Genomic DNA, 24,126 nt, shown 5'->3' on the forward strand with positions numbered 1-24,126 from the left:
GCTTACCCCACATTCAGTTTGCATTTAATCCCCCCCCCCCCATGGAAGCTGAGTTAAGATCATTGAGAAGATAAATTAGTTCATGAAGAAAGAGGCAGCCACTGGATATTCTCAAAACAGGACACTCCAGAGCAAACTATACTTTATGATTGAATCAGGCATGCTTCGTAATTATTAGCCAGACTTGTTCTACTCTGGATGCATGTTTAAGAAACTTTATTTGGGCTACCTTTAATATCTTACCAAAGACCATGCCAAAGAAATCCAAACTGCATAACAAACATTCTTTAGGCAGTATGTTATGAACTTCACTCAGTGCCAAAAAGCTCTAGTTCTTCAAGAGCCACATTGTAACATTGCAATGGGGTCAGCAACTAGGAGAAAACACGACAGCCCCCACAGAAATGCCTCCAGTCCTTCAAAGTCAGAGCTCAGTCCAGGAGCTTGGTCATCTAACATCCTTCTTACACTTAGCAGGATTTTTCTACACCAAAACAGCGTTTGAATGAGGTCAAAGGCAGACATGCAAGTGCAGAATGGTGGAGACTACAGTGCAGAATTAACCCTCAGACACCAAAGTTCAGTCAGAACACAGCAGCTTTGAGAGAACACTACACTTTTCCTTTGCAATATTGGATAGGTAGATGATGGTACAACATCATCTCTAGACCATATTGCACTGTAGACTAATTTGCCGCAAATTGCCATCTGTTTCCATTCAGCTGGTGACCTGGTTCATGCAGAACGCTAGCGCATGGTTTATTTATGGGAGAGGGACAGGGGGAGTGCAACCCTGTTGATTCTCCTGGAACTCTCAGCTTTTGATACCATCGGCCATGGTATCCTTCTGGATAGGTTTTCTGGGTTGGGAGTTGGAGGCACTGCACTGCAGTGGTTCTGCTCCTACTTGGATGGCTGACTCCAGGTGGTGCTGGGGGATTACTGCTCTGTGCCATGGCAATTGTGCCAGGGGTTCCACAGGGCTCTATTTTATCCCCTATGTTGTTTAACATCTACATGAAACTGCTGGGGGAGGTTATCCGGAGGTGTGGGCTGAGGTGCCGGCTGAGGTGCCATCAATATGAGGATGACACCCAGCTCTTCCTCTTTCTCATCAAAACTGGTGAGGCAGTGGCTGTTCTGAATCAGGGCCTGGGCACAGTAATGGACCGGATGAGGGCCAATAAACTGAAACTCAGTCCAGCCAAGACAGAGGTGCTGTTAGTGGGTGGTTTGTCTGCCCCGCTAGGTGACATTCAACCTGTTCTGGAGGGGGTTGCACTCCCCCTAAAGGATCAGGTTCAGTTTGAGGGTGCTCTTGGACCCAGAATTGTCACTTGAGGCACAGGTGAACTCAGTGGCATGGAGCACTTATCAGCTTAGGCTGATATACCAACTGCACCCTTATCTGGACAGAGATAGCCTAGCTACAGTTATCCATGTGCTGATAACTTCTTGTCTGGATTACTGCAATGCTTTATATGTGGGGCTGCCTTTGAAAACAATCCGGAAACTTCAGCTAGTCCAAAATAGGGCAGCAAGATTGTTAACAGGGTCTGGCCAACAAGCTCATATTATGCCAGTACTTTTCCAGCTGCACAGGCTGCCAGTCCATTTCCGGGCCCAATTCAAAGTGCTGGTACATTCAAAGCCCTTAACGGCTTGAGGGCAGGTTATCTGAAGGATCGCCTCCTCCCTATGTGCCTGCCTGGACCTTAAGATCATCCTCAGCGGTCCTCCTCTGTGGGTCCCTGCCAATGGAGGTGAAGCAGGTGGCTACTAGGAAGAGGGCCATTTCTGCTGTGGCGCCCCAGCTGTGGCATGAGCTCCCTAGCGAGATTCGCCTGGCACCTATGTTGTATTCCATCTAGCACCAGGTGAAGACCTTTTTATTCTCCCAGACATTTTAGCTTTCTAGTCTTTTAGCTTTGGTGTTTTAAATCTGTATTTTAACTCTCTGCATTGCTGCTAGGTTTTATTCTGGTTGTATTGTTATATTGTGGTTTTGATGCTTTTATATTTTATATTGTTTTACCTTGCGCTTTTTGGTTTTTTGTGAACCACCCAGACAGCTTCAGCTATTGGGAAGTATAGAAATGAAATAAATAAATAATTCAACCCTTTGTTAACCAGCAGTTTATTACAGGGCCAGCACAAGCTCTTCCCCCCCCCCATTGTCACCCCCTCCACCCCAAGCTCCTGCCAGTTCTACCCCGCTCCAGCATCTCCCAGCCCCCTGCCATGCCTTGAGTAAACCATGGATTAGCGATATATGTAAACCCGTAAAAGACTTTCTTCTATCGGTATCAGGTTTCTAGTCCTTCCCAAGATCTTAAGAGGACAATGGGCCAACTATGGCTTACCTCATCAATAAAGATCTGGGAGGTGGAGCACTGAAGAGGCACCTAGAAAGAACTCATATGCAGGGCAGAGAACTATTTTGCTCTGCTTCCAGCGCTTCCTGTTTAACTTCTTGCCTGCTGCTATTATTATTATTATTATATTTATATCCTGCCTTTTCCCCAATACTGGGACTCAAGGCAGCTTTACAACATTAAAACTTACACAATTAAAGCCTATACATAGAAATATAAATACAAGTGTACAAAAGTTAAAAATATAATTAAATCATCAATATCAAAATTGTAAAAATATTGAAACATTAAAAGACAACCACATGCCATAGGGCTCCATCTTGTCCTCTGTGCTGTTTAACACCTATATGAAACCACTGGGAGAGGTCTTCCAGGGATTTGGAGCACTATTACCAAGATGTGTTCAATACTCAGCTCTCTCCATCACATTCCAGGGAGGCTATTACGGTACTGAATCGGTACCTGAAAGTCTGTAATGGACTGGATGAGGATGAATAATTTGAAGCTTAATCCAGACAAAACAGAATTTCCCCCATTCGATTAGCAGAGCTGCCGATGTGGGAATAGTTCAGGTTGGGTAGCACTCCCCTGCCCCCAAATTCAGGTTTACAGTCTAGGGGTGCTCCTGGATCCAGTCTTGCACCTGGGATATCTAGGAGTGCCAATGCCCTCAGGCTGGCATGCCAGCTGCACCTGTTCCTACAGAAGACAGATCTGGCCATGGTGACATATGCCTTAGTTTCATCATGTCTGGCCTACTCAACACACCCTATGCTGCTTTGGAATGTCCAGAAACTTCAGCTATGTTATGACCTTTAAAGCCCTAAATGGTTTGGGACTGCAATACTTAAAAGGACAGTCTTTTCCCATATAAGCATTTGCTCCTCAAGATCTCCTGGAGAGGCTCTTTCGCATTCCACCAGTTGTGGTTTCTTGAAATACAGGAATACAGGCTTCTCTGTGGCCACCTCTAAACTGTGGAGCTCCCGCCCTAGGGAGGCCCATGTCCCCGTCCCCCCAGCCTTCTTTCACTGTGTGAAGGGCCACAACTCAGTAGTAGAGCACATGCTTGACAGGCAAAAGATCTCAGATTCAATCCCAGGTATCTCTGGGCAGGGATTGTTCAGTGTCCCTCAATGTATATGAAAAAACAAAACATTAAAAAAGTCAGTTATGTTACAATTCTTAACACTGCCTTCTTTCCCCATCTCTTAAGCAGATATAAAGCTCCGTAGTACAAAAAGCACAGGGGTGACATGACTTTGATTACTCTTCTAGCATAAAGGCTCTATCTAACTGCCAATCAACATGTTGTTATTTTAATGCCTGCTTGTTGAAGAGGGTACATGGGAAATGATTTGAGAATCCAGACAGTTTCTGTTTTGGATTTGACTTGGGAATTAGTCAAGTGATGAGCAGGCCGCATACCAAACAGCCTCAAAAAATAAAGCTCTGACACCGCCTCAAAATTTCTATATCCTTTTTATTTGTAAGCAACAATCCAGCTTTATCAAGATACAACACACATTTAGAAGGATGAGATTTTCACGTCTTGGTCAAGCACCAGCATGATCAAGCATAGTACTGGAGTCATTTGGACTAGAATGTGTCTTAAAAGATTGTTCTCCACCAAATACTTACTTTTGTAAGATCCAATCCACTGTCACCACTTAAGGTGGAGCCCGATACTCAGGGAACAGAACAGCAGGCTCACATCACCAGCCCTCTATATGGCACTGGCCGCATCTTGTCATGGCTGAACCAAGATTCCTCTGGTTGAAGGCAGCGTGGTTAATTACTAGCACCACAACTCTACTGTTCTGTAATGTACAACAGGGCTTCAGACATTTACCAGTTATTGAATGATACCTTGGATAACCAATCAGTTTGTGTTGCAGAGATGGATAGGGGAGGGGAGAGAGAAAGAACACACATTTTGTCACCCATCTTCTGTTCTGTACAACCCCAACTTTCAACCCTTCTAAGCCAACTAAGGGGTTTCTACATGCTTCAGGACAAAAAATGCCACCTAGCACACTCAGAACCAACCAGCCTAGTTTAGGATACACACAACTATACACCTTAGAAAACTTTTGGTCAGCCATGGGCTGCATAGTGAATACCACTGCTCTACGTCTACCATGAGGAAAAGAAATCACGCATGCCACTTCCATTAGACCCAAGGGAGACAAGACAGAAGTTGAAGAGAAGAAAAAAAGACCATCTTTAAAAAAAGGATGAAGTACATAAAGTGCTTCTTTAATGACAGTTTGAGAAGTACAGTCAGGCTCAAGTTGTGCAGTTCACAAGCATGGAAGAAAAACAAAGATGACAGACATGAGTTCCAAGTAGTGAGAAGGAGCAAAGGAGGATCAAGTTTAACCAAGGACTAGGCTGGACTTTCCGCCAGGTGGATTTCTCCTGGATGGCACAGGTGCTGGTGCTACTGGGCTAGGAACAGGTGCCGCTGGAAGGGGTTTCTCTTCTCTCGGGCCTGAAGCAGCTTCTATTTCGACCTCTGTGTTTTCTGGAAAAAGAATAGTCATTAGGTGGAAATCAAATTATTCTCCCTTAGCTGAGCATCTGCCAGTGCTGGCAAGGCACTTAGAAGATTGATGCTTCAAGAACTCCTAAAGCTTGTGCTGCTGTAGCCAAATGGGGATCACTTCACCCAGCAGTCCTGTGTCCTCACACGCTCCCCTCTTCTTACTGCAAAGTATCAACGCTACTCTGGACAAACACTGGCTCCATGGGAAGTCTTTGAACAACAGGAGGGGAAAGGCTACTCTGTCTTGCAGGTACACCGGCCTGATTTACATCATTTCTGGGCTTGCTTTGTACAGAACACCTTTCAAGGAAAGGGGACTTGAATTTCTAACACTGTAGTTCTAAGGGTTAGAAGGGGACGGGATATGGCTCAGTGGTAGAGCACCTGCTTTGTATGTAGAAGGTCCCAGGTTCAATCCTTGGCATCTCCAGGGAGCACTAGGAAAGACTCCTGCCCGAGACCCTGGAGAGCCGGTACCAGTCAGTGTCAACAACATTGGGCTAGATGGACCAACAGCCTGACTCAGTACAAGGCAGCTTCCTATTCTCCTGACTAATTTCAAAGTCAGGACCCAACCCAGAACCTTTTCATTCTTGCTGATTTACATTTTCAAGATTTCCCAAATAGCCAACGGCTGGCTGGTTTTGACCAGTCAGAACTCTTATCTAAGCCAGCCCATTTAACAAGGGAAAAGCATCAAGGTCAATCTGTATTATACATATGTACTTTTATTGAATATGCTGAGGTGCAATTAATGTTCAAGAAGCCCCATTACCACACGAGAAGGGGAGACCAGCATTTGCTTAAATCAAGAAGGTGGTTGGGCACAGCCTATCCATTATTCAGCAGAATACCCTATGCAGCAGAGCTAGGATTGACATTGTGGCGTGAAATTAAATGTAGGTGGAGCAATCCGAAGGGAGTGGGAAAAGCAGTGGTGGATGAACTGGCTCAAGCCAAAGCCCTGCTGGGCTCAGGCAGGCAGGGTGAAAGCTGTGGGCTTTTTCTCTCCGACATGTTTTTCCCCTTACGATTTCCCCCTCCACCTGAAATTAAGTATGCCAGCCTCAGGGCCAGCGTAATTTTCCCCCTGATCCAAGGATGTGGCAGGGGAACAGGAGGGCTTTGGGTCTGGTGGATCCAAAGCCCCCTTGGTAGCCCTTTTTGCCTTCTCTGCCAACAGTGGAGAAGCAATGGCAGTAGATATTTTCATGGGAGCAGGGAGGAAGCTTCTGAGGGTAGGCCTCCCTCTCTGAAAGCAGAGAGGGAGCTCTGCAAAATCTTACCACCCCACGATGCTCCCCAGGGACCACAAGATTGTGCTCTTAATGTACTATTTTGGCCATAGAACCTCAAACATCCCAGCCAGACTGTTTTGAAACTCCTTGGGATGCAGCTTTCTCAAATATGTTCCAAAGCCTTGCAGACAGTCTGCCAAGCCTAGTCATTACAAGCTAACCAACACACTAATGACTGTTTGCATGGGTAGAATTCCTGCATGTGCATATAATCAGACTATTCTTGTTCAGCCTTAAAGCAGGACTAGAATGAGAATACTTTACTCGGTAACTCCCACCTGTCTGTGTACAAGACATGTTTTCCAATACCACCGTATTCAGATCAGACCTCATTTTTTAGATAATGTAGACTAGGTTCACACAGGACAGCTGCTTGCATTAGCAAACACTTTCCCATAGCCTTTCTGCTGGAAATATTCCTGACCACCTTTGCTGCTTGTTTCTACCATGGCTGCTCTTAATCCTACAGCTAGGATTGAAAAAAAGGGCCAGAAGGCAGTTTGGAAGGAGTGGGATGAAGTCTCTTTGCTTGAGGGGAATATTTAAGTCTTAAAATCTGGTATGTCAGTGTAGAAGCCCTGGTCTGCAGATAACTTTAGACAGCATTGAATCTCATTGCTTGCTGCAGCTAGAGAGCTTTCAGAGCACCACTGCAGACAACAGATCAATCTAGAACTGCAGTCCAGAATCCCCTCAGCTTCCAATCAGGTATACTGGCATTTTGGGCACAAAGTTAAATAGGCTGTGCTTCTCCCATCGCTCAAGCTCCCCTATAGCACCTGTGATTCAGCTTCATTCACACTGCATTTGATGCCCTGTGACAGTTTTAGGTGACCAATTTAACATGTATACTACCAACTTCATACGACTGAATATTGCTGTGGCTGAGGCCAGTGATTCATATTCCTTGAATGCTCTATTGTCCATACTCAGTGTGAGCAGTTAATCCTATGAAGTGGGTTGCATAATTCCAAACTTGGCCTTTGTCCCTGGGAACAAGGAATTGATATTAACCATTCCCAGGGCTCAAGGAACTGATATAGTAGAAATGGAGGCTTGGCTAGTAAGCCCTTCTGTTTGTGAAGCCTTGCTCAGAAGGGATCAGAAAAGTACAGAAACAACACACAAAGAAGGGGATGGAAGTTAAGGAGCTGTTTTCTGCAGAGGAAGGAGGCTAGGTGAAATGCAGGCAAGATATTTCTAACCCCAGACCTTGGGAACACACTATTTTGGGAGATATCCCAGTTACTATAAAGAAAACCTATATTCATAGGAAGAAACAAATTCAACTGGCTTTGAAAGTTGCCTGCATCATCATTACAAAAGAACATAAGAAGCGCCATGCTGGATCAGACCAACGGTCCAGCTTTATGTTCAGAGTGGCCAACCAGTTCTCTACGGGAAACCCACAAGCGGGGCACGAGTACAATAGCGCCCTCCCACTTATGTTCCCCAGCAACTGGCTTACATAGGCATACTGCCTCTGATCCTGGAGATAGCATATGGCCATCAGGACTGGTAGCCGCTGATAGCCTTGTCCTTCATGAATTTGTCCAAACCCCTTTTAAAGCCATCCAAATTGGTGGCCATCACTACATCTCGCGGAATTGAATTCCTTGCTTAAGTATGTGCTGTGTGAACTACTTCCTTTTATCTGTCCTAAATCTCCCACCAATCAGCTTCACAGGATGACCCAGGGTTCTAGTATTATGAGAGAGGGAGAAAAATGTCTCCCTCTCCACTTTCTCCACACCATGGATAACAAATCATTCAAGTTCTCCCCTTCCCATATGGCAACTGTAAATGTCACAGAAGAGACAACTTTACTTCTTCCCATGGAGGAAGCAGTCTGTGTAGTTTTTCATACTCAAGTGTGCTGGCAAAGATCAGGCTCTCATTTTTTTTTCATTTTTATCTCAGGAAGCCCTCCCAAAATATGGGAAGTATTTGAAACTCCCCAACTATGGGGGCAACATAGCTTCTGGCACCGCTCATTCCATCTTTAGCCCGAGGCAGAAAGATCAAACAAGAAGCAACCTGTTCTGGGACCCACGGCATAGGGCAAAGTCTGGGGGAGGGAGAAGAGGTATGGCACACCCCACTGGTCAGCACGAAGGTTGCGGGAGCTTGGCAGCACATCTCCCAGGTTCCTCCTTGGGCGCCTCTTGACTGGAATAGATGTTCCTCTCCATTCTATCCAGCAGCCTTTGAGAGGCCAACCTCACCCTGAAATGAAATCCTCTAACTCAGCCTTCCCCAACCTGCTGCCCTCCAGATGTTTTGGACTACAACTCCCAGCATGATTGGCCATGCTAGCTAGGGGCTTGTGGGAGTTGATGCCCAAACCATCTGGAAGGCACCAGGGCTGGGGAAAGCTTGTCTAACTAATTACTAGTGGCACAGGTCTGCCCTTCCCGTAGCATTTTATAATCCCATTCCTGGACTGTAGCTATATAGTGGAAGCATGAGCTTGATGTGGGAATAGAGAGTTGGGGTTTAACATATGCAGGGAGAAGTTTCTCTCATGACCCTTCCAGGTCGTGTTGTCTTTTTGACCTTGATTTCAAGATCTACCTTAAGTGGCAGATTTCTGGATGGTTAACCACACGTTTAAAAAGCCCTGGATCCAGCTCAGTAAGACGCATTTTGACTGAATACAGGGGACTGAGATCAGCTATGTGTGGTGTGCACTAGACAAGAGCGACCAGCTAAGGTTATTTGCTGGATTTTTGAAGATCATTCACCTTAGAACGCTGTCCCATGCATGTGAAGCCAACTAAGAGAAGGTCTGCAGAGATTTAGTGAATGATGACAACTGCCTGCCAGAAGAAAGGTGTGCTATTTCACACCTGATAAAGCAACGCATGTGCATAAGGCGTTAAGCAGCATGAGTAGGTGTTCTGCTTGACAGAGAACTGGACTAATGCCATTCCACCCACGCTGCTTCTCTTACAAATAAGCATGCCAATCTTGGATTGCTTTAGTATAGCCCAGGAATCCCATCTCATTGTAGGATGGGCATACATTCAGCCTTTATTTAGTCAACAGTTAAAAGCACTGTAACACTCTTAGCTTCCAAAATGTGCTGCTTATTACATGAAGGATTCTGACACATAACAAAGCACCAGCAAGACGAGTACTACAGTATTACGGAGGGGACCCCCAGTTCATTAAGGCACAGATGTCCTACATTCTCGAGGCCCTTATAAACTGCTCTATGTTCTGCGTAGGCCTCCCTGATGCTATAAGTGTTATGGGTGGGTGGGAGGAAATGATGATGATGAGGAGGAGTGATGGGATGGATGAAAAGGAGAGGTTTTGAGGGAATAGGTGAAGGATCAGAAGAGCTCCAGAAATACCCTGCCGGGCTAGGCAGGACCAGAACTGGGTGGGGCTCTCCCTCACAGGAAGTATTGTGCCTTTTTAATGTAGTCCCGCCTAGTGTGGTGTGGTGGTCGGAATGTTGACATGCAGCAAGTGGGAAAAACACCCCATGCAAGGCTACCTTCCTCCACTGTAGGAAAATGTAAGTCTTCCACATTTATGAATGTGCAAACTGCTCCTCAGATGCTGCCTAATGTAAGACCCACAGAACGGACAAGCTGTAATATGAAAACACATCTTCAAATCCCATCCTGATCCTCTTAAAACCCACATTTTATCCTTCAAATATACAGCCAGGGCCAGAAATATTGGAACAAGGATAACTGTTTTGGCAGTTGGCCTCTGTACACCACATTGAAGTTGAAAGGAAACACACCCAGATGGGAGCGAAGTCAGGACTTCCAGCTGTGATTCAAGGGGCGTGACAAAAGTGGGGCACTAACCATTCAGGAAGGACAGCCAGTGGCATACACCCCCTCCCCCATAGTTGGTGGATCATAAGTAATGGAACAAATGGCTGACAAGCAGCTGCATGGCCAGGTGTGGCCTGTTTCCTGGGTACCCCATGACCAATCAAGCAGAGAAAAGGCCTGGAGGTGGTTCTGAGTGTTACATTTGCATTTGGTAGCTGTTCACTGGAACTCCCAACATGAGGCCCAAAGAGGTGTCCATGCGAGTGAAGGAGGCCATCATTAGGCTGAGGAAACAAAATAAACCCATCAGAGAGATAGCAAAAACATTGGGAGTGGCCAACACAAGAGTTTGGAACATCTTGAAAAAGAAGGACTTAACTGGCAAGCTCAGCAACAGCAAAAGGCCTGGAAGACCACAGAAGACAACTAAAGTGGATGACCGCAGAATGCTGCTCATGGTGAAGAGGAACCCTTTCGCAACATCTAGCCAGGTCAAGAACGCTCTTGAGGAGGCAGGCATGTCATTGTCTACATCTACAGTCAAGGGATGGCTTTATGAATGTAAATACAGAGGCTTGACAACAAGGTGCAAACCACTGGTAACACTCAAGAACAGAAAGGCCAGATTAGCCTTTGCCAGCGAACACCTAAAAAAGCCTGCCCAGTTCTGGAATAAGATTCTTTGGGCTGATGAGACCAAGATTAACTTGTACTAGAATGATGGGAAGAGAAAAGTATGGAGAAAGAAAGGAACAGCTCATGATCCAAAGCATACCACATCATCTGTCAAACATGGTGGAGGCAGTGTTATGGCATAGGCATGTATGGCTACCAATGGAGCCGGGTCACTGGTATTTACTGATGACCCGACTGCTGATAAAAGCAGCAGGATGAATTCTGAAGTGTATAGGGCTATACTTTCTGCTTAGATTCAACCAAATGCTGCCAAACTGATAGGATGCTGCTTCATATTGCAGATGGATAATGACCCAAAACATACAGCAAAAGCTACCCAAGAGTTTCTGAAGGCAAAGAAGTGGGATATTCTTCAATGGCCAAGTCAGTCACCTGATCTCAACCCAACAGAGCATGCTTTTCACTTACTGAAGACAAGACTGAAGGCAGAAAGACTCACAAACAAGCAGCAGCTGAAGGCAGCTGCAGTAAAGGCCTGGCAAAGCATCTTGAGGGAGGAAACTCAGCATTTGGTCATGTCCATGGGTTCCAGACTTCAGGCAGTCATTGACTGCAAAGGATTTTCATCCAGGTATTAAAGGCGATCCTTAAGTTTGAAATGTTGGTTTGTTCCACTACTTCTGAGCCACCAATGATGGGTGTGTGTGTATGCCACTGGCTGTCCTTGCTGAATGGTTAGTGCCCCACTTTTGTCAAACCCCTTGAATTACAGCTGGAAGTCCTGACTTCGCTCCCATCTGGGTGTGTTTCCTTTCAACTTCAATGTGGTGGTGTACAGAGGCCAAAACAATTATCCTTGTTCCAATATTCCTGGCCCTGAATGTAGCTCTTGCATTCAGTCAGTGCAACTCCTCTCAAGCTGGAGAGGATTTTTTTTAGCTTAAGTCTTCTTTAGAGATAAGGGGGGGAAAGGTACTTACCAGGAGCCTCACCTTCCCTGCCCTGCAATTAAAAAGAAAGAAAGATGTTATTTCCTGTATTTTGTAACACCAACTACAGTCTATTACTTCTGTAGCCAAGCCAACTTATTAAGTAGGCAGAATTGTCTACAGCAGAATCACCTACATTCTGACATAGTGAACAGTTTGGGGTTTTAGCATCCAGATGGACATGCATCTTCCAATTTGCTAGACCATTAATTCCCACACTGCATGTTGGGGCAAACTACTGGGCCATGAGAGAACTGCTCTCCAACAAATAAACCAATTGAAAAAAAATTAAGTGAATATTTGCAGATCACAGACTCACGTCTGCCCACTGTGCCTCTGTGTGATCCAATGCTCTGACCCTGCCTTCTTCCAGTCAGATGCTACTGGGGGCTGATAATTCTGCTGTATCCGGAGCGACTAGATTATTCAGTCACCCCGAGTCAGTCACAGGCCCATCATAGTCCAAACATGCACAGACAGCAGTTTCTTGAGAGCAGGATGTTATTATTCTTATGCACTCATGAACAAACCTTACAATCATGGAGTTGGAAGGGGCACTGGAGACCATCTAGTCCGAGCCCCTGCTCAATGCTGGCTCTGCACTGCAAGGTGCAGCTACAGCACTGCTGAAGATGGCCATCCAGCCTCTGCGTAAATACCTCCAGTGAAGGAGAACCCACCAGCTCCGAGGCAATCTATCCCATTGCTGCCGGGGGACAAAGGTACAGGTAGAGAGGGGAGTGATAGGGGCCATCTGAGTGGCAGGCAGGGAAGACTCCAGAGGGCTGCAAGTAGCCCGCTGGCTGCCCACATGAGGTCTAGAAACTACATGGCCATATTCAAGCTGTTAATTAAGGAATCTCTGAATCCTGGAGATCTAAAACATCACTTAAAGATGATGTTTTGACACTTATGGTTGCAGCGATACGTCAGAAACCAGAGCCTCATCATCATCAGTTTATCTGTATGCCACTTTCCCAGAAGCCAGGGCCCAAATTGGCTCACAACATACCAAATGAACAGCAAAACATTTAAAAGAATAGGTATTACAAATAAGCACAGTATCAAAGTACACACATAATAAAAATAAATCTGTACAACTTTGGAGAAAGCAAACTTTGGAGAAAGCAAACTTTGGAGAAAGCAAACTTTGGAGAAAACATGAACTGACCTAATCCAACAGTTTAAAATGAAATGGGAGACAGTAAGGCCTAATGTATAAATAAGAATACGCCACATACAAAGCCAAATAAGAGTTCAATTCCACAGCAGCAAACTGGGGCTCTCCACCATTAGCCGACACACATTCGTTGGCTGTCACTTGCGGCAGCCTTCCGGTTCTCACCTGCATCTCCTCTCAAGCCCTTCTCCATCTCTCACCTGGGGAGGTAAGGACTGCCACTCCTTCAAGCCCCCCACCAATCCACTTTTGATATTACTCAGTCTCTCACCAGCTGGCACCCTTTGAACACAGTCTTCGAGGCAGCAGGCTCACGCAGGCTCCAGGGTGGGGGGAGAGAGGCGAGCGGGAATGCTCGTTCCATTGATGTTTGTTTCTCCATCCTGAACAGCCAATGCAGATGTTCAGGATGTACAAGCTATTGGGAAGGGCCTGGCCAACAAAAACGGCATGTTTGCATCGGGCTCCATACATGCGCTGAGCCGGGCTCACCCGACTGTCGTGGTGTACAGATTCACACACAAAGGCGCAGGCATCTATCCAAGCTTGAAATCAAGTGTCAAGCAAGGCCAGGATGGCTCCTCCAGGGGGTGGGGAGAAGGAGGCAGGGAGAAGAGAGAATGGGGCAGGATCAGCATGATCCCAATTCCCCACATGTACACTCCAAACGTCTAGGAGCTGAATGGGGTTTCCAAGGCTCAGAGCTGCAGTGCTGTATTCTTGCCCCCACCCTAGCCATTCTTGCATTTAGGGCACAGTCCTATGCAGGTTTAGACAGAAAAACATCCTAAGGAATACTGGGAGTTGTAGGACCTTTTCCTGTCCAAACATGCATAGGGGATGTGCCCTTAGCCTCTCGCAATCCATCACTGCTCCACTACTCCAAGGCCACAAGTACATCCTACATCAGTATTGTCCTCAAATAAACTCTGGTACTGTGGACCAGTAGCAAGCCTACAACTTGAGGGTTCTCAGAAGCACAAGACTAATGTAAAAAAAGCTTTAGGAAGAAGATACACTAACCAAAGCCAGGTACATTTGTAGGATAGAAACAGTTACATTCCATCTGGGTTTCACATCCAGCTTAGGCCAATAGGCAGCTACATTCACTCTTAACCATAAAGGGTAACCCCCTCACACTTGAGGAAGAGGTAATAGATCTTTGTGCCATTCAAGTGTTCCAATCTGAGAGGTCCAAGTTGCTGAATATGTATTGTAGGAACATGAAGTGCAATGACCAAGACGAGAATTTACAGTGTTTAGTGGTCCCGGCAGAGCGCGTGACAACCAGTCCTGCTGTGCATAGCTGTGATCAGCCACATGTCTTCCTGGAGGGCAACAGGCCAGCTTCCATTTCCATCCCGCAAAGCAGACTCTTGGTAAGACCCTGGCCGCAGCCACTACTCTGTCCATACACCACTCTTGCCAGTGGGTTGGCCACTGAGGGCCAGATTGTACCCGCCAGGGACTTTTCCTGTTGGCGGCTGCTAGTTACTGATCCCTGGGCTATGGCAAGAACAGAACAGCTATGCCACACAACCTCAGAGAGAGGAAAAACTGAGCATAAGCTTAGTGAAATCCTGTGAAATCCACTGCCACCTTAGTGACAGCAACCTATTCACATAAAGTAAAATACAGAATTCTACTACTGTAAGATTAGTAGAGAAATTAAATTGGCACCATCTTACTGAAGGAAGCATATAGGCCTACGACATTTTATCAGCTTGCTTCTACTTGAGAAACAAGATAAAAATGTGCCAGTAGTTAACACAGCATCTCTGGCACAGGCCAACCTTTGATTGCTAATGATCTAGCATACAAGCCAAACTTTGGATGTAGGTCAACCTGAGTAACTTAAGGTGCAACCCTACGCATGTTTAGACAGAGAAAACTCCTACAGTTCCCAGCGTGACCTACGCAGCCATGCTGGCTAGGGAATACTGGGACTTTTTTCCTGTCTAAACATGCATAGGGTTGCACCGTTAACAGCTTCTAAAGGCGCCACTATGCAAATGGCCCACATCTATTAAAACTAGAGGGACCCTAGGCTACAACAATTGGTATTCTCACAGTTATTAGAGAACAAAGCATCAAAATAGTTATATTGCACTGCTACATTCCGCATTCTCTTCCATCACCTTCCACCTAATAAGATATGAAAGATCTTTTATGACAAAGGGCTTTCAAGTTCAGACATAACACACACATGTTGAGTGAAATCACAACAAGCAGTTCACATGTTAAGAAACACGCACAGTATCTACCAGCGGGCAGCAAGATGACCTGGCACTCTCATACCAAAGATGCAAGCTACCTGCCTTCTCCAACCTGCACCCCCCATGATATTTTGACTACATTTCCCAGCATTCCTATGTATTATCTGGGGCTGATGGGAACTGTAGTAAAAACATCTGGACGGCGCTGGGTCAGGAAGGGCTACTTATACCACCTGAGACCACCATCAGATGACAAAACAAAATGAATCTTCTCAGAGCAACCATTTGCTTGAGAATGAATCCTCTATCAAAAGCGCAGAGGAATCTTAGTGAAATCACTTAAAGGGTGATTTCAAGGGAACAGAATAAAACGGAGTTATACCCAACAGTGTCATTCTGCTGATGGAGTCAGTTCCCCCCGCAAAAATTGCTCTAGAGGGCTGGGAAACCCAGAGAAGATTTCAAGATAGACTGGAGGGCTGCAGCGGGGAGGAGAGAGAGGGAGAAATCCCCATCACGCTAGCAAACCTCTGCTAGTGCTACGGTGGATTTAACCCAGCAAAACTATCTTCCTTAAAGCTTTGTAGTTCTCTCCTACCATCTTAATAGCCACAATTAAAAAGAAAGCAGCTCTTACCTTTGGATCTACATAGTCTCCAGAATTTGCATCAGAAGAGTCTGTCCTTTGCGACCCAAGTGCTTCAGAACTTTCACTGACATCACTGGACTTGGGTGCTGCAAATACATTTGTCACTTAGCATGCACATAAAGCAGATCAAGCCTAACAAAAGCATGATGCATCATATTTCCAAGCACTAGCCTGTGGATCTGACCTGCCCTCAGATAATTTGTACCTGATGGGATAATGAACACCATACCTAGCACAGTCCACACTCTCCCTACATGAAAGGTTTTGGAATGGTTGTAAATCTGCTAGGTTCTAGCATAGCCTAAGTGTGTTCTTATACATTTTAATGAGTTGATCCAGCAATAATTGTCATCTTGACCTACTCTGTCTCAGAACTGCATGCTATCTACTCGGAATGGGAAATGTGTGACCTTCCATATGTTGTTGGACTGCAATTCCCATTGGTCCTCAACACTGGCTAGGGCTGGTTGGCCACTGTATGAACAGAATGCTGGACTAGATGGACCCTTGGTTTGATCCAGCATGGCATCCCTTCTTATGATGGGAGCTGCAGTCCAACAACATCTAGAGGGCCACATGTTCCCCACCCGATTTCTAGCGAGAGACCATGGAGATCAAGTGACCCAGTAGTGGCCCTAGAAACAGCTTACATGCCAACAAATATTTATTCATTACATTTGCCACTGTAGCACTGGAACATTTCTCCAGTTCCTGCAGAGCTGGAACATTTCTCCAGTTCCTGCAGAGTATTTTGCAGTTAGTTCTGCAGCTCATGTGCTTGTACACCAAGGCTTAGGACTGGGCCATCAGTAGGTTGCATGTATTCAGGTCAGAACTTGCCCCTGTGCCAAGGGATGTAATGCGGTGATCGTGAATGAGATAAGCTGAAGCAGACAATTGCTCAATATCTATTACAGCTACCACATGTTGGAGCAACACTCAGTAATTTCAGTGCTCCACCCCAACAAAGAGAGGAAGAGTAGTTCATGTTCTCCACCAATCTGTGCCTATTCTAGTATGAATGAACTCTAAACTATACGTTATCCCCTCTCCAGTTATTCTTTAATTGGTTGGGAAAAAAACTATTTTACAAATCTAGAGCAAGGTGGAGAAGAATAATCTTAATTTAGATATTTAAGCATGGGCATCCCCTTAAGAAAGGAAGCTTCACCTGTTGACCTAGCCCAGGAGGGTGGATTCTCTTCTGGAGTCCCAAAGATACTGGATGCCATCATGTTTCTTCTTGTTCCTTGCTGCTCTTTTGGCAAGTCAAACCCCAAGTTGAAATTGGAACCACCACCTGGCGGGCGAAGAACCCTACAAAGAGACGCAGGAGTTAAGTTTAAAACATTTTAGTTGCAGCAAGATTACAAGGTGGGCAGAAGGGAGACCTCCAGATGTTTGAACTCTAAGCGTTCCTGACCATTAGCCATGCTGGCAGGGGCTTCTGGAAGCTGAAGTCCAAAACAGAGAGCTACCTTCTGTCCACCTGTGACCTAGAAGGTGCGGTACACTTTTAGCCCTTAATAAATTAGTTTATTTCCCATCACACATGAAAGACAGACATGGCCAGGAGCTCACCAATTCTCTTTAGTCCCACCCAGATGACCGAGGCACTGATTTGCAATTGAATGATTAGAGATGGCCGCAGAGTGACACCAAGAACTTGGGGCTCATAACCCTTTTAAGGAAAGGGGCAGGAGTCAAGTTAGTCTGTTTGCAGAGTAATGTGAAAGCAATTTCTGGAAGCTTTTCCTAAAGCAGGGCAGCCAGTATTTATGTGAAGGAAGCACAGACGGATACACTCAGACTGGAGAAAAAAATGCTCTTCTGAAGCACCTAGGTAGATGTGTGTGCACCAGTTAAGTCCAACTGACACAGGAACGAAACAGACCCCAGCTGTGTTGACAATGCTTCACAGGGTGGGTGTGGTGGCTTGCCAAAATCAAGGTAAAAGACCCTAGCAAAAAACCATTCCAGAATAATCCCTATTCTGTAATTTAATAGGCAGGCAAGTAGATTGTTTGCAATGTGGCCTGGCTGTGACTGTGCTATAAGAGCATCAGTGGTATGATCTGCCAATCTTAACATCTGAAGTAGACAGGCAGAGCAATTAAAAAGTGGCCAAGGGGAGATGGGGAGAGGAGAACCCAAGGTGGAGCAACCACCAAAGCCTTCCTGGACCTGCATAGCCAACAGGGAGGATGGAAAATAAGTACAACAGCCCCAAGGCTGGCATAGTTTCTCTGCCATTCGGGGTGGGGGAAAGATTGGGGGAATGGAAGGACTTTGGATCCAGCGGATCCCTCCATTTTAGCCCCAGCATGCACCCTTTTTGCTGGTATGGCTATCAGAGCACCAGCAGCAATGGAAGGAAGAGGTTTCAGTGCATGCAATGGGGAGGTCTGCGGGAGGGATCTCCTTCTCCCTGGCTGGAGAGGGAGATCCCCTAAATCCTATGACCTCAGGATTCTGTTCCAGGGACTATAGGACTGCGGCCTAAATAATGGCTAACGTTTAACCCAAAAGACCTTGGACAACAACGCTATACTCTCTAATATACTTTACACACTGCAAGGCTAGCAGTCAAGGTGTGCATATGTTACAAAGGGTTTCTTTGCCACCCAGACTCAAGAGTATAACCATGGCATCTTATCAGGACAGCATGAAGATAACTGATTTTTCTCGATTCCTGATCAGCTCATTTTGTGGAAGTGCAGTGCATCTTTCTTACTCATAAGGGTGGCTTAGAAGATCATTTAAGAGTACTCTAAGCATGGAGCCAAGAGCAAACTTCAGTCCAGACAGGCGACTTGTACCTCTCAATCATTAATATTCAGTTTCATTATGGCCACTTTGTAAATTTATTAGCAAGCAACATGACAGAGTAGAATTTTTGGCTCATACATAAACTGCATTATTACAAATCCCATCAGAGCCCAGGTAATTTGGAAGTCATCTACATTTTTATTACATGGGCTATTCCTGACCCAAAATAAGGGATGAACTACATATTAAAATTAAGGGCCATCTACTTTCATAGGATTAACAACTGACAGGCAGATGAAACCCCATTTTGAGCACAGAGAGAAAAGTAAAAGGAAGCTCTGGAGTCCTACAGGCATAATTCCTAAAGGAAGCAGTTTCTCCATATGAACCCAGGTGTCTATCACCATTTTCTTGGAGTATGCATGCATGATCTTTACATATGTGCCATTGTCATAAGTATACACACAGTAGCAACCCAGTTGTGAACAATGGGAGTGTACAGTTCTTATAGGCAAGTCCTTTATGCAAGGACTTTTCATTCTGAAGTGAATGAAATCTGATAAAACTAAAGCAGTGCAATCTGATAAAACTAAAGAGGAAGAGAAAGATGGCTTGTGTGTGTTGGCGTCTTTGCCAACTGGAAGCTCCCAAGTGCATTTACAGCTCCTTATGCCCTGTTCCTCTGGAGGGCCTAGAACTTGGATATCACCTGCAAGGGACCAGAAGAGACTACTATAAACACCTCCACACATCCCTAATTATACCTTCTTGTAGATTTAATTGTAAGCTGCTTTATCTTGGCTAAAAAGTAGGTTAATAATAAGACACAGGGGGGAAAAAACTTTTTAAGTATCAACAGACTGAGGTTTACCAAACTTCAGTTTTGCTTTGCAAATAAGTCAACAGATGTTACTGTTCCACTAGATTATACACACACTCACACAGCATGTACCTACTTCCCTACACTATGTTAGTCATTCATGGTGGAAAGGTAGGGTGAGTGTGTGTGTGTGTGTGTGTGTACCAAGTATAATAAAACTTCCTGGCCTTGTTGCCTGGAGGCTATCCTTATTCACCAGGCGTGTTTAACGACTGCCTTTTTGTACATTACCTTTCCACATTACTGCTTCAGTTAGTTCTGAAATAAGTGATAGCTCTACCATACCATTAGCATGAGAGATACAAGGCCAATCATTCTTTCAGAGTCAAGGTTTCAAGAAAAGCCAGGGCTTCCCATAAGCCAAGTAGGACCAACAGAAATTGAGCATTCCCCCTTAATTCACAAGCTTCCATCTGCGAGGGGAAAAAACTGCTTGCGATTTACCAGCGATTCATGCCAGTGCAACCTCATCAGCACCCATTTCCTTAGCACCATTCATACATGGGTGTACTTTCCCCACCCCCACAACACCCTTCTTTCTACAAAAGAGTAGCGGTCTCACTGATGCTTGAAATCACAATGCAAGAAAAACAGCCTTGTTGGTCTTCTCTACAATATACCATAGAATTTTCTCCAGCTAGAGCAGAGATGGGGAATGTGTGGCCCTCCAGATGCTGCTGGATTGCAGTTCCCACCATCCCTCATCTTTGGCTATGCTGGCTGGGGCTGATGGGGATCACCATATCTGGAGGGCCACAGGTTGCCCACCCCTGAGCTATCAGGAACTGAAACAACCTCCCCAACACCACGCACAAGTCTCTTCTATTCCTGACATGTGGCTGCACTGACGTTTTGTACAGTGACGGGCAGAACAATCCAATGGCAGCAGGTAAGGGAGAAACCGGACAAACTGCCACTTCCTACAGTCTGCTGAACTTGTGCTGGCAGAGCAGAAGGTGGGGACAGTGGCATTTTTTGCCTGTTTCTTCCTTTTTGAGTTTTTCCTCTCCTGTTGCTCCAGGGCTGGGATAGTCTCTCCCCGCTGCCCCACCCATTCTGGGAATGTCAAGGGAATGGGTAGATTTTGGATCCTGTGGATCCAAAGCCCTCCCCTCCAGTACCTCTTTTTTTTTTTTTTTTGGCCATCTCTGGAGTTCCAGTGATGGTAGACTTTTCTGCCATCATATCAGAAAGCTTGCAAGGACGGACCTCCCTCTCTGCCCACAGAGAGAGAAAGATCTACTAAATCAGGGATGGGGAACCTGTGGCCTTCCAGATGGTGCAGGACAACTTTCATGACAGGGCTAATGGGAGTTGGAGTCCAACAACATCTGGAGGGCCAGGGCACCTGTGCTAAGTCCTAAGGCCCCTGGGATGGCCCCTGCCCATAGAATTGTAGTCTTCCAGTCTGAGAAGCACATTTCAAGATTATTACGTGAAAAAGCTCATTTTTGTACTCCACAACAACAAAAAAGCAAAAACAAAAATAGACACAAAAATTTAAGAACAAAAGAAAACCAAAAAAATCTGAAAACAAAAACACACAATATCCATAGCCTTTTTTTTTTTGTCCTTCTGTAATTTACTACCACAATTTCACAACGGAACTGAAATAATGCAACCCCTACCAAGTTTCTTTGTTCCAAGACAAGGCATTCCTTCAATACTACCTTTTGAGGACGGTCCGCTGTTGCCCCCCTCCCACCCTCCGTGAGGGTTCGTAAACCCACGATCAACCAATGCAACAACTGCAGGGGTTTGACCAGCAGCACCATGGCCAGAGCACACTTAAGATCTAATCCATTTAAAGCAACAGTACAAAATAAGCTTCAGACACCTTCACTCCTAGCAAGTCTGGCTCGAAGTTCCGCCGGCACACAAAAGTTGGACCGGATGGGGACAGCCTGGCAGAGGATGTCCGGAGAAGTTGTTGACATAGGCAGAGCCTCTAAGCCTTGACTTAACAGGTAGAGGTGGCCACAGATGCGAGACAATAGAAGTGTGCTCAAGCCCCACCCAGTGAGAAAGATCACTAAGCGGAGCCGTGCCAGACTAAGACATTCGCTGGCAAGATGGACAAGACAAGACAAAACAAAACGGAGGCCAACACTCGGTGCCGAGACTGACGCAGAAGAGCACCTAATCCAGCTGCAAGGCCGCTCGGGGAGGGCCAGATGCCGCCTTTGTTAGGCTTGAGGGCAGAGGCGCACTGATCGGTCTGTGCCGCGCGAGCCCCACGCTGCTTCCCGTCGCAGCGCGCCCCGCCACCTGTTTCTTTGGGGAAGGGGAACGGAAAGGGGTTGTGGGAGGGGCAACACTCAAAAGCCCCAAAGCAGATTTCCAAGCAGGTGCGGCCTCCCGCCCCCGATCGCAAATGGGGGCGGGGCAGAAAGTGGAGCCCAAGCTAGAGCCTCATGGCTGGGGAGGGGGATCTTCTCCACATACACGTAACACCCCCCCCCCACAAAACCTATCAGCTTGTTCAAGGGTTCCACCGTAAAACAATCTGGCGTGAGATTTCGTCATCGCCCACCAGAGGCAGCTCCAAGGCCAGGAAGCGGCGAACCCGCTGGGCTGGCTCCGGGCTCCAGAAATGTACAAAGGGGAGGGGGCCAAAGGCGATCAGGAGTATATACGCCACAGGTCCGGAAACAGAGCGAGGCCTAAAGAGAAAGGAGGATCTCTCCGATCCCCCACCCCGGGAGAACGGCTGACTCGGCCGCCTGCCCGAGTCACGCATACAAGGCGACGTGGGTGTGGACCGCCAGGCGAAAGCCCCAGAGCCACGGCGCGACAATGGGCCACGGCATCTGCTCGCCTCACGGAAAACGGGGGTGGTGGTGATGGTGATGATGCCGCCAGACCCGCGGGACACGTAGCGCGCGGAACCCCGATCCGACCCGCCCCCTCCCCCGCCCTTAACTACGCAGCAATCGGGGAAGAGATCCCGCCACCCGACGAAAGCAGCGGCGGCCCTCCGCATGAGGGAGGGCGGCCCACCCAGGCCAAGAAAGGGAAAGCCCACCCTTTCCCTCTCCAGGGTCCGAGGGGGCTCACGTGTCCCGTGGCAGCACCAGGCCAGCGGAAGCCTGGAAGCCGCCAGCCTCCCACCCCGGTCGAAACCCACGGAGCACTGCCTCTGCCTGGAGAAACGGGACATCGTCCGACCCCACCCCGTAGCCGGGAGGGATGAGGACGGAGTGGGAAGCGGGGACTACTGAGAAAAGAAATCAAGTGTTCTCTCTCGCCTCCCCCACGCCCGCCGCCTCACGGAAATCGGGCTCAGCAGGCCCCCGTCGCCCCCCTCCCACAACACACACGAACCTGGAACTGCTGCGCCCGCTAGGGTCCATCCCCTTGTAGGTGGTCGTGGTGGTCATGGCGGGGAAGAACTGGAACGAGGAAACCGCCCGAGTAAGAGGCTAGCGGAAGATGATATTCCCGCACCTCCACCCCCAGCCACTGCCGGCGACAACTGCAGCAGCCGCCCGGCGCTGGCGGCTCCTTTTATACCTATCGCGCCTTGACTCATCTCATTGGACAGTTCAAACCCACTCTCCCAATCTCATTCGTCAGTCTCACGCCACTCCAGATATTGTTCCTCCTCCAAGCGCTGGAGCCATCTCAGCTCCCCCGCTGCTGAAAGAAGACTGGCCGGAAGCTACTTTTACTTAGCGCTTATTGGTTGTTCTTAGCCGCTCATCCCCTTTGTTTATGATTTGACAGCGAGACTGTCACTCAAGCGAAGTGGGCTGCGATTGGCTGGACTACACATGAGGCAATAACAACTTAGTTGGCCTTTCTTTATGAAGTAACAATTTAAGGGGATCCCTTCACAGGGAGTGGCATAGCCTGGCATGGCACCACTGCATTACTCTTGAACGGTCTTCAGCCCTTCCCAGGAATCTTGCCGGCATTTCACTTACACAACGCCAAACTAGACTGAACACCTATATGAAAAGTACTATTGTGTCATTTAAATGACACCACGGAACACAATACCATCAGATCACTACTTCAGATCATTGTCTCCCCGAAGCACGCTGGTGCCCCGGCAAAACAACACTGAACTCTGACAGTAACATTACCACTTTCTGAATGGAAGTCAAAATGCAAGGATGCAATACAAGGGTATCACATGTGATTCCTATTTTGCTGCAATACCAACCATGATGTGTATGAAGGAAGAAAAACATCCAGGCAACTAGTCAACATGATTGGCTAATGGCTATGAAACAAAGACAGCCCTCTGCAGGGGTAGAAGGAAAATAATTGCGCAATTTCTTGTGCGTGTAGGGCAGGGAGAGAAACATCACAGCACTCGACCATCTGCTAAATGTAGGTTCTAGCACCTGCTCTTTAAAGCACTTTATATGCTTTTCAAAATCCTAAGCCTGCAATCCTATACATCAGCCTTACCCAACCTGGTGCTGGGGGATGCTGGGAGTTGTAGTCCAACACATCTGGAAGGCATCAAGTTGGGGAAGGCTACAATACTTACCCAGTCCCAGTGAAGCTTTGTTGTTGTTGTTGTTCAGTCGTTCAGTCGTGTCCGACTCTTCGTGACCCCATGGACCATAGCACGCCAGGCCTTCCTGTCCTGCGCTCTCTAGTATATTGGTCACCTTCCGACCTGAGGGGCTCATCTTCCGGCGTCATCTCTTTTAGCCTTGTGATACGTTCCATGGGGTTTTCTTGGCAAGAATACTGGAGTGGGTTGCCATTTCCTTCTCCAGTGGACCACATTTTGTCAGAACTCTCTGCCATGACCTGTCCGTCTTGGGTGGCC

General features: G+C 46.8%; 1 protein-coding gene across 1 annotated transcript; it reads right to left on the reverse strand.

Moving 5' to 3' along the window:
* Window positions 1-3,840: 3,840 nt before the first annotated feature.
* On the reverse strand, window positions 3,841-22,819 carry JPT1 (Jupiter microtubule associated homolog 1). The gene is made up of 5 exons (XM_084838055.1): window positions 22,662-22,819; window positions 16,860-17,005; window positions 15,677-15,774; window positions 11,635-11,656; window positions 3,841-4,902 (listed from the first exon to the last, which is right to left on the reverse strand). The coding sequence occupies exons 1-5, from the start codon at window positions 22,715-22,717 to the stop codon at window positions 4,754-4,756; spliced, it is 471 nt and encodes a 156-aa protein (XP_084694181.1). The 5' UTR covers window positions 22,718-22,819; the 3' UTR covers window positions 3,841-4,753.
* Window positions 22,820-24,126: the final 1,307 nt, after the last annotated feature.

This window comes from Heloderma suspectum, chromosome 2 (assembly GCF_057233095.1).
Source record: "Heloderma suspectum isolate Gila_16-S chromosome 2, 16-S_ref, whole genome shotgun sequence".
In the NCBI taxonomy this organism is placed as follows: domain Eukaryota; kingdom Metazoa; phylum Chordata; class Lepidosauria; order Squamata; family Helodermatidae; genus Heloderma; species Heloderma suspectum.